Source organism: Argopecten irradians, chromosome 9, assembly GCF_041381155.1.
Source record: "Argopecten irradians isolate NY chromosome 9, Ai_NY, whole genome shotgun sequence".
Taxonomy (NCBI): domain Eukaryota; kingdom Metazoa; phylum Mollusca; class Bivalvia; order Pectinida; family Pectinidae; genus Argopecten; species Argopecten irradians.
The window spans coordinates 14267013-14284627 of record NC_091142.1 but is presented as its reverse complement, the minus strand read 5'-3'; the positions used below and the strand labels follow the sequence as shown (position 1 = coordinate 14284627).

The following is a 17615-nucleotide window of genomic DNA, read 5'->3' as shown; positions in this document are numbered from 1 at the left end:
CGATGCAAGAATAACCAAACTATATATCAAATATAATTGATGGTTCTCCCACTGTAAATTAAATCTCCTTCCGGCATGCGATTTTAATTTTTAATTGAGTATGCTCCAACATCTGCTCCGACACATGCATGTACGAGCACGGGCCGTAGATAAATACCGCCTGTTGATATCACAATGTATTTAGTTTTAATTCGGTTAAATGATATGAACTGAATATGGGGTATTTCAAAATGATTATCAACCGATAACATCGTATTCTAATAGTTAATCCTTTTACCTGGCATATTAGCAGATATAAAAGTATTTTTCATTGTAATGATTTTGTGATAGACACGTGTATGTAAGTATCTTAAAAACTTACTTTTTCAGGCAAAAACAAAACCAAATTTGTATGATTCGAAGTTAACAGTTTGCAGGGAGTCCTCAGTCGTGTATATGTAAAAGTATTTTAACGATAATGACAATTTTACGCCAACATTTTCTGTATATTGTAAATATATTAAGGGAAATAGAAACACTTGATACAAATATGTACTCGCATGCTACAATATGGCATGGGGAATTTGATGGTTCAGTGCGTGTGTCTAACTTGCTCATTATTTTATCACTGAATGGATAATAGGTAACAGATTGTGATACTGAATAATAAAAACAAACTTATTCCAATTTTTTATTCATGGAAAGAGAGAACAAATCAATTCATTGAATGTTTGTCGTTATAAGCTTTAGCAGTCCTAATGGATGTTTGTCGACGTATGAACTGTATTACCTAGATTTTGAGTAAAAAGTAACATTATTAGGTAATGAAAAAGAACATGTTTACTGTAAGACTACTTATGAGGTGAAAACAAATTATCTCAGGCAATTAGTAAACAGATATATCGCTTATTAGCATAAACCTGTAACCTACTTTATCGCATTAAAAAATACTTCACATCATCTTTATTTTCAATACATTTGCGAACATGGGCTCTTATACTGATAATAGAACATTCATATATACACTTATACAAGTTTTCGCGTAACACTTAAATTCCCGTTCGAGCTCTTACACGAAAATTTGCATCTCGCAGAAAAAGAGTGTGTCGCAGTACTCCGCACATTGTATAACTAATGATCAAAGCTGACTTGTGACTTACCAGATTCACTGACTGTGACGGTCAATGTCTTGGCAGAGTCACCAACAGTGAAGGTTTTCGTCTCTAAAACATGTCCGTTTTGTTTAATCGTCATTGAGTAGTCTCCCTTGAAAGCTCGTATGTTGTGATTCGCTAATGACTGGGATACGTTTGTCCGCCATGTTTGTCGAAGTAATTGACTAACTCTTTGACCAGCAGCGTTAGGCTGGAAAAAAACCAAGATGATTGCAATCAAAATAAAACAAATGTGCCGTTAATAGTTGGTTATTATTTCGTTTCAGAAATATACTTCTAGTGGTGAAATGAAAAATAATAACAGGGTTTTTTTGGGGTTTTTTTTTTGGGGGGGGGGGTTGGGGGGTTTTTTTTGGGGGGGAGGGTTCAGACGATTTTGTATATTATAAAATGGAAATGTCAATGTCTGCAATATGTATATTATATATAATGAAAAGTCATTATTTACCTTATTTTAGATGTGTATGTTTTTTTAAACAACATAATGGAACTAAGTAGTGCGCCAATGACACAAAAACTAGAAATTTCAGGGGATTTCTAGCCTGAAAGTTTATCCTCGTATTTTTTTTAAATAGCCGGTAAAGTTCATACACCGTGTACATATGTAGAAAAAAATTCTGAGTTCTCGGAGAACATAGCATTACCAACCTGACACTGTGATCCAGTAGCAAGGTCACATTGTGTGCACTTCATGGTATTTTCACAGAAGCCCCAGACGATGACACCTTCCACGGCAGGGTGACTGAAGTACATCGTCAGAATGTCATCAAACCTATCAGCTTTACTGTTGACATCAGAATCAGCGACAGACAACTCAGTGATCCAAATAGGGAGGTTAGCCTCAGCTGACTTGTCCAGACGGTACTACAGAGAGAGGAAATAAACATATTCTGTAAATAATATACCGAAAAATGTATTTATCATTATATGATCCGCCTGTAATGCAGTGATTTTGCCCGTGATATAATTTTGCTTATGTCACAAGTGTAATATAACCTGGAATGATTTTCATTGGCTGAAAATTCGCATTGAAGTCAAGACAGAAACATTAAAATGTTAGGAAAAATGACGTGACGTCAGGATTTCGAGGACGGCAGGACAAAATGGCGGCCTTCGCTGGATTTTCGCAATACATTTTGACGTGAGATTCTTTGAAATGTAGGTTTTTGTAGGTATATGATAAAATTAATCTTAAATTAAATTGATTTGTTAATTTCTTTATTTTTATGAAACTCGTCTCTTAGTTTTAATTTTTGGTCGCATAGGCTCGGAAAAATACAAACTTCTTAGACTCCTTTCATTAAAATGATATGAGCACTCATTTAAGATCCTATTTGTAAAGAGAAACCTGTCACAACCTTACTAACTTGTCCCTTGTGTCGTTTATTCAATCAAATACATTCGGTATTAGAAGAAACATGACTTACTTTACATAAATTGCTGTAGCTGGGTATCATCCTATCATGATGGATGGTGATATAAAATTATCGGCATATGCACGCCAAGTAGCATCACAGCCGTAAGATAGATATAGGAAGTGTGTATTTAGTAAAGTCTGGAACAAGATTCACGATGGACCACTTACCTTAACTGTAGTCATGTCTTCACGGCCATGGTTAAAGTGGCTCTGTTCTCCGATTCCATAAATTGGAATTCCGGCTTCACGGAATATCCGGCCTTGTTCCTTCAGAGCCTTTCATAAGAAATAAACTATATATAGTAAGTTCATATCACAATATAAACTATATGACTAATTAAGATGAATAGTCTTTGTAAACAAAAAAGATTATTATTCTGAAATCAGAATATTAATTTTCACATATTCAATAGAATATGGCTTGTGAAGTTTCAAAGAAAGACAGGAAAGAAAGAAAAAAGGAAAGAAGAAAGTTATTGTCTTAATACGTAATTTATAAGAAACAAATGGTATGTAACTGTAGGTTGATGATATCTGTATTCGAAACCTGATTAATTTCACCGGGAGATAACATTCCGTTAGTCTGTTATGAGGTTTTGTCATGGTCCTATCCTTTAATCAGATTAAATGATACCTACAGTGGTGTAACGACCCGTGTTGAGAATATTATAATCATTCAGAAACAGCTTAACTCCTGGTTCAGCACTGTGTAACCACTGGAACATCTCCATGGTAATGTTAGTGTGGCCAGTTTTCTTCTCAAACACATCACCATGAAGATTTTCGTTGTTGACATCCCAATGGGCAAATCTATTTCAAACAGATAAAAATCAACAAAGTTCAGAAGCAGAAAAATAAGCTACTGTAAACCAACTTATTTTCGCAGAAATTTAATTTCGCGATTTTTTGTAATTTATTTCTGCGAATTTTAGTATATATATATTTTTTTTTTTTTTTGTCATGGCCCTTGTTCCGGTATATCTTACTGAAGTGAACATATTTTCGCTGTTGACAATGTCTGTTTCCTTGATGACTTTATAGGTTTCCACCATATCTGTCCTTAATCGTTGGTATTCCAGTGTAGGATCCTGTCAGGATATGAAAGGTTTTTGGTTCCTCTTTTCTGTACATTTTCTATTGCTTTTGTGTCTTTCTTTAACCATGGAGACCATATCACAGAACAATCTTCTAAATGAGGTCTGACAAGAGTTTTGTAGAGTGTAGTAAAGGTTTGATTTTCGAGATACACAAAAGCTCTGAAAATAGTTCCCGATATGCTGCTGGCTTTCTCAGATTTATAGACTTGGCGAGTGAACTTCAATTTGTTGTCCACTAATACTCCAAGATCCTTTTCAGTGCTGGTTTTCTCCAAAGGTATCATTATACTACCATTTTATACTGTATTGGTTGATTATTGGAAGGTTTCTATGTGTTTACATTTATCTTTATTTAAGTTCATGAGCCATTTGTCTGTCCAGTCTGCGATCTTGTCATTGTTCAGTTGGAGTTCTTGACAGTCTTGTACATTGTTGATTTTGGAATACAGTTTGATGTCGTCAGCAAAGATTTCAACCAGACAGTTTACAATTTCAGGGGGATGTCGTTGACGTAAATCATAAAAAGAATGAGTCCGAGGACACTCCCTTGTGGTACTCCGCTCTTGGTTTTCCTGCTTGTAGAACTCTTTCCATTAATGCTGCCGTTTTGATTTAGATTGGATAAGAATTTGCGTATCTATATGAGGAGTTTTCCTTTGATCCCGTATGTCTCTAGTTTATGCAGGAGTAGCCTATGTGACACTTTAACAAAGGCTTTGCTGAAGTCTAAATATATTACATCCACACTACTACCGTTATCCAATGAAAGTGTCCAATTTCCCATAACCTCCAGAAGTTTGATGTAATGACCATATTGTGTATATGCCAATTAAATAGATTGCATGCTATGGTATTTTCATACATTCAATCTCAACCTTCAAATCAAACTAGCAGGATCATTGATTCTAAAACAGATCAAATATGGATATAGACAATAATAATAAATTTTATATGCATTCATTATGTATGCAATATACAATAAGTACTTAAAACATTAAGTTTGTACGTAATCCTTCACCAGATTTCGCATGATTTTATTTACATGTTTACAAGAATGCTCATGTATATTTCACTGTAAAAGATAGGAGAAGTTAACAAAATCATTGAAAACGTACTCACTGCAATAAGCATTTCTTTAACTACTATAGCAATATCCCATACTCACTTTCCTCTGGTATGAGACACCATGTCATTAATATGAGTATGCATGGCCTGTAATACTTGTTGTTCTGACAGATGATCAAGCCAGGCCGGGTAGTGACCATGTACGCCCCAGTATAGGTTATGTCCACGTACCGTCATACTGCCAACCAATAACATATGTACATCTACACTGTATGTTACAGTATAATTCAAAATGTCATAAGGAAAGAAACAAAACCAATGCATGTCATCATCTAATGTCGTCATGTACATATACGTTACCGAATTACGATGACCATTGAAAATAAAATAGCATACTTAATTGTCATTTGAAATATTCATTTAACTTCCAATTCAGTAAGATAAGTTATTTCGACACATAATGTGGGCTAGCAGGAATATTATGAGGGATGCTTACTTTTTCGCTTGTAATTCATTTAGAGCCGGCATGGCATTGTCAAAGTTTGGATGCCCCTGTATTAGATGGTTGAGAAAATCAGTTTTAAATATACAGCATATACATCCTACATTAAATTGGGTACACATATATGTACAAATTGATAATTTCGCTATTTGTACGCAGCTTCGTAATGTTTTACTTTTGCGATAAATACACATGTGAACGTTATGCATGGTCAAAATTTTAGCTAGTAAACTAAATTTCAGTGGGTTTGAATTTTTCAATTTGGGCTTCAATATATATACGATATATATGATAATTTCTCAATATTTTGCTGATCATAACAATGTCCCGAAAAATTACCTAAGTATCATCCAGGCAAATAATCAATTATACATATTGCATTCTGTGTTTTATTTCCATACATAATTCTTTAATAAAGCGATCAAAATAAAACGGTTATTCCATTGTATAAATGTATTTTAAGTATAAAAATTACCTGTGTAAATTCCATTAATTTCCATTTAAATGCATTAGCAACAGTAGCCCACTCAAAGTTGTCGTATACGTATTTCTGATAGCCAGTTGCCGATGGGTCTGTGATTAGGCTATGTTTAACCGCACATCCGAAAGGAAAGGCACTGGACTTCTGGTGCATCTGTACACAAAACAAGCGAGTATGGATGGCATGTCATTTATTCTGGTATGAACTTGACCTATCATATCAGGAAATGTTCTTTTTTCGCAAGTGTGTTTAATACAATCAACAAATAGTGACACAATGATTCAAACTGTTAGTAGATTTAGCAAATATAACGAAATATAATTATTTCAAATCGAAATCCAGGTCAGAGTCAGGATGTCAAATGAAAACCAAATAACAAAAAATGAAACATAACTCATGTAAGAACCATCGTTCAAGTATCAAGCCCAATTGGGAAAGATATGGATCATATTTAGGATCGAAACCTTTAATTTTGAGACATATAAACATAACCAAGTCTTACCTTGAATACTACTTATATAATAACATGCCATATGAGGACGTTATCTTTGATCTTTGAGATATTTATAAATTTCTTTTCTTTTTTAATTGTAGGGTAACTAACAATTATTAATATTTCCGTAGAACACTAGATCATAATCACCTCGACTGTTACACCATCGAGATTCACGTTCCCAGGATTTGCTACGCTGAAATATAATGAGATTTAAAATGGTACGTATTAAATATTTTCATAATATACATTCATGTCAAACAGCACAAAACTATTTAAAAGTGTTTCTTCTAACTTTATCTTCTCTATTCAATCTATTTCATATACCGGTATACACGTAGTAATGTTTATAAAGTTGACGAATACAGAACTTATAGGATTTTCTACTCTAAATAATGAGGATAAAAATGTAGTAAATATTTATCATGATTCATTCATTGATGTTAAACAGCACAAACACGGTTTTTTCTGGTTTTTGGAGGATTTTTTACGGTTTTTTCTGGGTTTTTTTTTTTTTTTTTTTTTTTGTCTTATTAATAAGTATGTTTATTATATTACTGGTGTTTTTACTGTATTTTAATTCGCCGATACGTTTCTCAGAAGTATTTTCATCAACTGCGATATCAACCTCGAAATCGGCGGCGAAAAGCACACGAGGTTACTGGACTCAGTCCAGATACCTCTCGCGAGTCAAGTAACCTGTGTCAAAAATAGATCGAGGGAAACTCCCTTTAGATGTGACGTCATTATCACTTTTGACGTCGAGTCTTACCCAAATATAGCGTTACGGGAGTTTCCTTATTCAAAGACGTCGGATTAAAATATTGTGACGTCATTATACATAGTCGGCAATATATTTGGCGGAAGGCAGCAAGTTTTGTAAAAGGAACATTTGCAAATATCATCTTGTTTATTGTATTTAAGTCTTTTTGAAGAGCCGGGTTAATATCCTGTAAATGTCATATAATAAAACAGATATCGACCTATTTTCAGGTGGATACGGTGAGTTATCAACCCTCGAAAATGATATAACCCTCGGCCTCCGGCCTCGGGATATATCACTTACTCGGGTTGATAACTCACCGTATCCACCTGAAAATAGGTCGATAATTGTATAATCTCATAAAAGTTATACAAGCTACTTCAAATGCAAAAGGTGTCACAACGTTGATCAACTCAATTCGAATACAACTGACATCTTGAAATTTATTTCATTTCATGTAAAGTTTTACATCACTCTTATCCTCTTAATACACATTTCGATTTTAAAGAATGAAAACTACATTGCATTTTTCCCATTGGAATGACTTTTTTTGGGATTCCGTCGGTCATGAAAAAGAAATTTGAATATTTGATACATTAAAAGATTAATGTATTATTATTATATAATTACCTTTTGTACCAAATTACAAAATTTTATGAAATTAACATTTGTTTTTCTCCTTGTAAATCGCTATTTTTCGGCAAAAATGACCGACAATTTTGTATTGATATCAAACATATTTCCAATAAGAATTTGTACCTGATATGTACATCATTTTTCCGGATCTGCTCAATCCTATTTTGAGCCTCCGATTTCCAATTAGTATCCGGAACAAGTTCCTGGAAACTGGCTCCATCAACAAGATAGTTCACGGCAACCTCGTTGATTTGAATAAATATGGTAGCCCTGTCCTTACCTTAGAACAATAGATTAAAAAAGATAATTTACACAAGAAAACAAAGAAACCAAAAACAAAACATGCGAATTTACACGATAACTTACTGGGTAGATTTATTTTTGAAAATTTCAGATGGCTTTAATTATTTAACGCAGTATTATTTTTCACATATAATATTGATAAAAAGAAATTGCTTAAATTTAATGGCAACTAATTTGTTTAAGTGAGCAGCTCATTTTCTTATTTTGTACAAAAATTATAATATACGTCGTGAATGAAACCCCTTGCACATACTGTTAATTCCGTTATTTTCGCTTACACAATACATCGTGTTATCATTATTTTCGACATATTTTTAACAGCAAATAAAGCATTTGTTAAACAAATATATTGTCAACTTCTTTATTTAGTAAATGGCTAATTTCGTTTTCTTTTACAAAAAATCAAATATACGTCGCGAATGAAACTACAATATTTCGTGTCATCATTATTTTGACATAGAAATGTATTCACAAATACATAAATTCGTGATTAAATGCTATGATATTAGTGAACATTCTAGCGTAAATTTGAATATATGATTACAAAACTTATTAGCGAAGCATTTAAATTCGCGTTTGAGATTTCTAGCGAACATTTTATTTTATTACTTTACCATTAGGAATGTCAACGTCGAATCCGATTTCCACCCACTGAGAGTTCTGTTGAACGTAAGGGCTGTCTGAACATAGTATATTTGTAACATGACCGCCTGTAAAATTAACATGGACGGATGGTTGAATTCCTAAAGTGATTATAATTAAATATTATTTGATAACACTATCATATCTACACCAAAACTTCATGAAGTTTCCTCTTCGATAAGTGACCATTGATGTAGTGTTTATTATATTCATATTAATTTCCTTTTTTTCATTTACGAAACTATATGCTTGCAATGTTTTACTGGTATTTCTTATTCTGGTTTCGTTATTGCTTTTTGTGGTCAATACAGAAAAAATGGGAAAAAAATACCTTATTTAAACAATGTTGCAGTTTTTGTTTTATTTAAATGTACAATCCTAGAAATGGCACATACTCTACTCCCATGTAGACAATAATATATTGTTAATAAATGACTATTTTTCAATTTGCATAAAATGTTGAAGTCAGCATCAATGTTTATGATTAATGAAAACTCACCAAGTCTGACAAGAACATAGAGATACATGGTTGTCTGCCAATGGGTGATCATTCTGTCTTATAATTTATGACGTCATCGACAATGATTCCAATGTTACTGAACCATGTATGCCTGGATATACCATATTAATTTAGCACACCGTAAATTAATTTGGTCTTGTACTTTAATATTAGTGAAATTTCAGTTGCTGAGATGCTTTTTTATCACAATACCATCATTGCTATTGTCAACATTGATGAAGTCATCGACAATGCCTGTAATGTTACTATAATTCATTATGTGAAAATGAACATACCAGCGGATGAAGCGGCCTTGACCTTCAGTTCCACCCTATGATAGGGCAGTGTGTGACTGAGAAGTTTGATGTAGGCTTTGAAGACGTAACGATGATTGGCCTTGACATTAACTGTTTGGGAAAGACTTGCCCAGTTACGTGATCTGTACAAAACAAAGAAAGAGCGAATGGCAGATGCGTTTTCTCCTGTGAGAGGGCAATACTATTTTCTGTAAATGTAGTATCAATATGAAAATAAAAAAGAAATTCAAGGCCAGAGGTTTAGAGATAGTAAGTGATCGGAAACCCTGGAGTATCGGGGATATCATCAAATGAGAGATTCATTGTGTAATGTACACAAATGGAAATGTTGATCGTCCAATACATCCATGCGAATGGCTGATTTAACGGAAACTGCCATCATATATGGTAATTACTTGTACATATATGTCTATAATGTTTATTTTTTTGTTAATGTGTCAAATGCTTATTCACACAAGCTCTTTATTAACATATTATAATCATACCAATGCCTGCCCAGTCTCATTATTATTGTACGCTAGCTGTATCACATATCCTTGCCACGCTATATTCATCATTTTTTCTATGTATCTAATTGATCCATGTTAATAAGGCGGAGTGCCCGCCAGGGTCACCAGGGGTTATACAAAAAAACACAATATTTACACGTGCACACATATAAATAACAGCATGCACTAAATTAATTTAATCGATATCAGAAACCTATTGTTTATTCTCTATGTTGCATATATTCTATTAATCAGGAGTAAAGACATAAAACCTAACCCAGGCCCTATGCATAACCTTGAAATCTCGCACCTTAATATAAGATCATTAAAAAATAAAACTGAAATTTTTGAGACAGAATTAAGTGACAGTGATATTATATGTCTTACTGAGACACATCTTAGCCCTAAAATTTCTGATTCTGAACTTAAAATCTCTGGTTATTCCGAAAATATCTATAGACTGGACAGAAAAACTGGCCCTAGTGGTGGTGTCTTAATATACTACAATGAAATATTGTTACTTATAGACGACATGATCTAGAGCATGATGAAGCTGAGATGCTATGGATAGAAGTTCACATAGAGTCACATAAATTTGTTTTAGCTTGTCTCTATAGACCCAAATCTCTTGTTAGATATTCACATATATTGGACACTGTCGTTGAGAAACCATTGATACAAATATGGATATAATAATCACTGGTGACATAAACATCAATATGACCAATCTTCAACCACACTCCCATCTTGGTAGACTGATGTCTAAATTTGATCTGTCTAACTTAATTAGTGAACATACTCGCATCACTCCAACATCAGCAACTTCAATTGATATTGTTCTTACCAATAACAAAAACATTATAAAAAATGCATGCGTACTTCCTCCTATATGTAGTGATCATTCATTGATTAATTTCAATATTTCTTATACAGTTTTTAGAAAACACTCATATCGTAAAAAAATTCTTAATTATCCAGATGCTGATTTTGATAAAATGAACAGATCTATCTTGGAAAAAGGTTGGGAAAGCCTTATAAATAGACATGATGCGAATGAGTTTAATAACATATCATGTGATACAATAAAAAGCCTTATAACTGAATGTATTCCTAGTAAATATGTTACAATTAGGCCAAACGATAAAAAATGGATGAATAATGATATCAGATTACATATTAGACAAAGAAACAGAGCACATAGGAAAGCAAAATCATCTAATTCTGCACTCCACTGGGGAAATTATAGAATCAAAAGAAATGAAACCATAAGTAAGATACGGGAAGCAAAAAAATTGATATGATGAAAATCTACAAAAATCTCTATCTGATAAATCTATTCCCCCTAATAAATGGTGGAAAATTGCACGTAATGTTTTAAATATCAATAATAAATCCACCTCTATACCCCCTCTTATTAATAATAACTCCTTCATTCAACATCCATTTGATAAAGCTGAGTGTTTAAATAAGTATTTTTTATCCATATCCTCTACCTCTGAAGATGTTGAACCACTACCTGAAATTACCCACCAATTTCCTCACTCCATTTCTAATATTACTATAACTCAGCAGGATGTTAAAGATCAGTTATTTTTACTGAATGGTAATAAACCTGCTGGACCTGATGATATAATTCCTAAAATAATAAAACAACTACAACCATCTTTACTTTTCCCTCTTACTCTCCTTTATAACAAGACAATTGAAACAGGTACAATTCCCTCTATTTGGAAGATGGCAGATATTAATGCCATTTACAAAGGTAAAGGGCAAATTAATGATGTTTCTAACTATAGGCCTATATCTGTTACTTCATGCTTAAGTAAAATGTTAGAAAAGATTAATTTTAAATACCTATATAACTACCTCTCAACATATCAAATTATAACTAAACACCAATCAGGTTTTTACTCCCAAAGACTCAACTGTAAATCAATTATTGTCCATTAATAGTTAATTGCCTAGATCAAAATAAAGAAATAAGATACATATTCTGCGACATCAGTAAGGCTTATGACAGAGTTTGGCATGATGGTCTGCTTTACAAATTGCAATCATATGGAGTTATATGTAATCTTTAAAATTGGTTCAAAAATTTAATATCATCAAGAAAGCAAAGAGTTACTACCGAAGGGTACTCCTCTCCTCAACTTTTAATCCGGTCCAAGCAGGAGTTCCTCAAGGCTCAGTCCTCGGACCGCTACTGTTTTCAATTTATATTAGTGATATTGTCGATTGGGCCACTAAATGGGACATCAAATTTAATCCTGCTAAAACAGTGTCTGTAATATTTTCCAGTAAAACTGCTAAAAATCATCCTGTTATACACTTTTATAATAATCCTATTACTGAAAACAAAACACATACACACCTTGGTCTTTCACTTTGTGATGATGCTAAATGGAATCTACATATTTCAAAGGTATATGATAAAGCTTTTAAAAACTAAAGAACAAAATTGATAGGAAATCCCTAAATACTATATATATATCTTATATTAGGCCAGTAATTGAATATGCAGATATTGTTTGGGATAATTGTACACGAGCTCAAAAAGATCTATTAGAATCAATACAACTAGAGGCTGCAAGATTAATAACAGGCCTACGTAAAGGCACATCTCATATTAAATTATACAAAGAATTAGGATGGGAAACATTAGAATACAGAAGATATAAACATAAAGTCATTTTAATGTACCGAATAATGAATAATGAAACACCAGATTATCTAAGAGATATTATTGAACCTTTTATACATGATGAGACACTCTATGGGTATTCCCTTCGCACAAACAGATTATTTGATCCTCCCTTATGTCGCACAGTAAGTTATTTTGAAAGGTTTTTTTCCAACAATGTTAAATGAAATGAATAAGATAGCTGATGAAATCCATAATATTGAATCATCCACACAACTAAAGAAAATTCTAAATAAAAAATAACCAAATTTCAACTGACATAACTGATGTGTTTAAATACTGCGGTAATCGGAATGTAAATATTATCCTATGCCAATTAAGAAATAGTGCAAGTAATTTAAATTGTGACCGATTCATGGATCACCTTATAGAACCCCCAATGTGTGAATGTAATCAATTTTTTAAAACTGCATATCACTATTTAAATTTCCTTGAATGTAATCTATATCAAAACCACCGTTTGATGTTGGAACAACATCTGAATCATCATCATCATAACCATATGTGTATAAATGTCCTTGTACAGGGATGTACAGATTGTAATGATACTGAATATAGAAATATATTAACTCACGTGTCTAATTATATAGCTCAAACAAAGAGATTAAAAGTTGATTTATTTGTGTAAATAAAATATTTATTATTCTGGTATATGTAGCCATGTAGATCATAGTAATGGTAAGTCTTATAAAATTATACATTATTGTTTATATGTACATGTACCTATAATCCTTCATCCCTGGAGATCCACCTTGATACAGCTAGCAACAATATATTTGTACTATATGGGCAGCCTAATGAGACTTATCCAAACTCAATTTTTGAATTGTCTCTCTGTTAATATGTTAATATGATTATCATTCTTCTTCTTTTCTTGTGTTATTTTAAAATTTTAAAATCATCAAATATTTAAGTAAGGTAACCCCTAAGAAACTAATTATAGGTAAACACTAGTAATTACAAATATAGTTGTAACTCCACAAATCAAATATATGTGTATTTTGTGAGATTGGTTCTTGATGCCCATCAGTGGATGGCTAATTGTGTTAAACACATGTGGACTTTATAGCCTGGATCTGTTGTGGCGAATAGGACCAATATCAAAAAATTTACATACTATCAAGTATAGTTAGAATTATGTGATAATATAAAAAATGAAAGTTAACTGTTAATTTATAGAGTTACAATAAATATGATCAAAAATTATGTCATTCTTCATCTAGGAGTTACCTCCCCTTATTTTCATAAACCTCACCATGTACATGTATATATGTTTTATATAATTATTTGTTTGTACCACCAATATCGGGAGAAGACTAAGATAGGCTACGCCTGATGTCTAATCCAATTGACACTAACATCTTTTTGTCAATAAAATATTTGGAAATTGAAATATCATCAAATGCGCTATGTCTGTATCTTGTTACAGGACTGCGTGACATAAGACCCCCGTAACCCACACCATCTGGACTTGATACCCAAACATACCAACCACAGTACACTCAGATTCCAAACTAATAACTGTTAAAAGAATGACAATAAGTCGCATATTTCAGTTCTAGAATCTACTTTTTTATTTATTTATTTTTTTATTTTGTGATTGAATTTTCAAAAGTAAAATATCGAAATTATAATAACATAAATGATTGATGAAAGTTATATCATCCAAATGTAATTAAAAAAAAGACCTTCGAAATGGCCCCTGTGTATACAAGATTGAGCCCAGGATAGAATTTTAACCCGGCCGCTGATTGGTTGGCTAATTATGGATTTCAAAAGTAAAAATGTTTTCTGACAGGTAATTATTCCTAGATAACCATAATATCAATTTGGAAATTCATATTGAGATTTAGGTTCAAAATATCAATTTTGATAATGAATAGGTAAAAACATTAGAATTTCCGGATATTTTAGTGCAAAATGCGCCTGATTTCAATAAAGCTACCCTGGTTGGAGTTTGAGCAGAAGGACCCAAACTTTTTTTTCTATCTAGTGTTATATGAGAACCTAGACTTTAATTATAGAACACAATACCTAACTAATATTTCTTTGTTTTAATGATACAGTACAAAACTTTAACAAAGTTTAACACTGTGGTCTATGTAACATCATTTAGTTGGTTGCTCTCTTATATCATTCAAATGTAATTACAAATGTATCAAAGCCTAGCACAAACAGATTTTGGCGATTATTATCGTCAAGATTGCGCACCAATATATTTGAGGGAAATCTTAAACATACCTTTGCGTTACTTGAGCACTGCCGTGACCATGGTAACTATCGGAACTCTTCGATAGATGACAGTGATTACAGAACCAGCCATTTCCATCAAAATTGCTCTCAAAGTCAGGGTTGTGAAGGAGCTCCGTTGCCGCTAAAGCTCTCCCAAACAGCGATACAGCTAGAAGAAAGACCAACATGTTGACACCGCTAGCTCCACTGATAATGTGGTTACACTATATATAAAATCTTATCATCTGACATCTAATTATATATATATATATAAGTGACATGTCCACTATATGGAACACTACTGGAAGGGTATTAAGCACTTTAAACCGACATATTTTCGCGGCGACTTATTTTTGCAGATGCTTTATAATTTTGCGATTTAGATTTGCCATTTAAGCATTGAACGTCTTTCAGTTGGCATTGCTATTGACTATGAATGCCAACTAAAAGATGTTAAATGCTTACATTTGCATTTGATAAAAATACGAAATCTCAAGATATTTTGCATCTATGTTATGGGTAAAGAATTCATTATCGTCAAAGACAGCACATCCATTTGAAGAGTCATCTTCCGTGATCACTGGCACCACAATTGTATAATAAGCGGATGGCAGTCCATAGACTGTACTTGCATAAGGTTACGTATAGTAGGGCTGAATTAAAATTGTGAATATATATATACACTATGGAGCTGGATATTTTCGCAGGGATGATATGTTCGTGATATCGAGGGACATTGCTATGATCGCGAAAATTTGATCCGCGAAAATTTAAAAAAATGGCTGAAGAATATATACTCTTAAAACCAGATCGCGAAAATTAAAAACGCTAAAATTTAATACACTTGTTTTTCGATCAAACCGCGAAAATTTAAAAAAAAAATGGCTGAAGAATATATACTCTTAAAACCAGATCGCGAAAATTAAAACCGCTAAAATTTAACACACTTGTTTTTCGATCAAATCGCGATATTGTTTGGCTATACGATATATTATATAGTTCTGCTGTACATGTGTTTAAAACGTTTTCGATATGATAATTTTTCGCGATTTGTAATTTTTCACTGAAATACGCAAAATTAAATCCCAGGCAAAAATAAGTTGGTTTTCAGAAATAAAGGTACAGTCAGCACTCCGAGATGTCGTGATTGACCCCATAGTTGATCATTCATTGATATATACATTTATGTGTCTTAGTACGCACATGTAGATAAAATTACCGTGTGAACAGTTATATTCCTGATTTCACGGCACTTTGCTGTGATCGTGAAATACACCATATATAAGGTTATTTTTGCGTGTCAAATTCTCGTGGTTTGGACCTAAAATTAGGCAAATTCGCGATTTGCTTTGAAAAGGACTACGATAAAAATAATTTAACCATTTTTTTTTATTTGATAGATAAAATGTTTGGAATCATTGCAATTATCCGCGAAATCCCCCCCAAAAAACCGTCAAAATAAACCGGCTAGTTAATAATTTTCTGTGTTTCGAAAGTATAGCAGGAAACATCTGTCTGTTCCTGTTCGTCCAGTCAGTTAGGTTGATGCTCATGCATATTCATTAGTAGTGTTATGGGCTTTTGGCAGTCCGCACGATATTCGTGCAGGTAATCTAAGAATAGACAGTCACGTGGAGAGCAAAGTCATTCTAGCCTTGCTTCTCATCGGGAACGGTCAATTTTTCGTTTTTATTAGTAGGCATTGTTTCAAATGTTTTTAAAATTACATCTATAAAGACTGTGAGGTGTAGGTTCAGTGTTCACCGTTTAGACAGATTTTACATTTGATATTAATATATAGGGTATTGGAATAATTTCATGTTAATATAAAAAAATATAGAACGCATGTAACTATATAATACACGTGTACATTATTTTCATTGGTCAAAAAGTGTTCCAGAGTTTTTCCTTATCAGTTTTAGCTCTGGTTTTTAACCCTGAACACAACTTGAAGTACATTGTCTCGGTGTGCAAGAGGGCATTAATTGATTTTGTCATACACATTCTTAGTTCCATGCAAATAAAACGCTGCCCCATCTATATAGTGGCCTTCAGCGAGCAGGCTCATCTATTTAGTTTATTTAAGCATTAAACGATCTTCCTATGGCATCTATATAGACCCTAGATGCCATAGGAAGATAGTTTAATGCTTATATTTACATTATCAACTCATTTTAGGTTTTCTGTATTAACATTGTTTAAGCTAGACCAGGAAACCCGTTTATCAACGACGATTTAATCCACAAGACGGAACAGCTATTTTGACGGTGATCAGTTGAAATCACCACGTCAACATTAGTGACGTCATAATGGTCAAGTTTTGGGTGTCAGTTATTCACTTTGCCTTGGTTAATTTATATAGTAAAAGTGACAAATAAATGAAAATATATGAGAACTGAAGGCAGATATCAGAAAAATGTTAGTGTAGGATAGACATATATGGTCTATTCTAGATGAAGCTAAATTATAAAAGTTCGAAAAATGTTATTTTAAAGTCACAATATCGTCTGTAACTAGCTTCGAAATAAACACGAATATTCTCAATGCTTCACATATATTTTTATTTCATTTGGCGCTATTGAGCGTTTGTAAAACAAACTTTATCAGAATTCTTATATTTCAGAATCTCCTGGAAATAATCAAAGCGTAAAATATGAGTTACTCATGAGTGTAGCCAGGGTTAAAACAATGTGGATGCAATGACATAGGTTTTTCCCGCTTAATACGTACAAATGCATGCTAAGAACAAAATTACTTCCATTTGTTTGGAAAATATACTTAATATAGAATTAGATAATTCCGAATGAAGACACCAACATTTCTTG

At 32.8% G+C, this 17615-nt stretch overlaps 1 protein-coding gene across 1 annotated transcript; it reads right to left on the bottom strand.

The window, feature by feature from the left end:
• Nucleotides 1–656: 656 nt before the first annotated feature.
• On the bottom strand, nt 657–14997 carry LOC138331572 (uncharacterized). Its single transcript, XM_069279273.1, has 13 exons — nt 14800–14997; nt 9349–9491; nt 8526–8621; nt 7732–7888; nt 6360–6405; nt 5711–5869; nt 5230–5285; nt 4834–4971; nt 3210–3381; nt 2740–2847; nt 1803–2018; nt 1140–1344; nt 657–769 (listed from the first exon to the last, which is right to left on the bottom strand). The coding sequence occupies exons 1-13, from the start codon at nt 14976–14978 to the stop codon at nt 735–737; spliced, it is 1710 nt and encodes a 569-aa protein (XP_069135374.1). The 5' UTR covers nt 14979–14997; the 3' UTR covers nt 657–734.
• Between the last annotated feature and the right edge of the window lie 2618 nt (nt 14998–17615).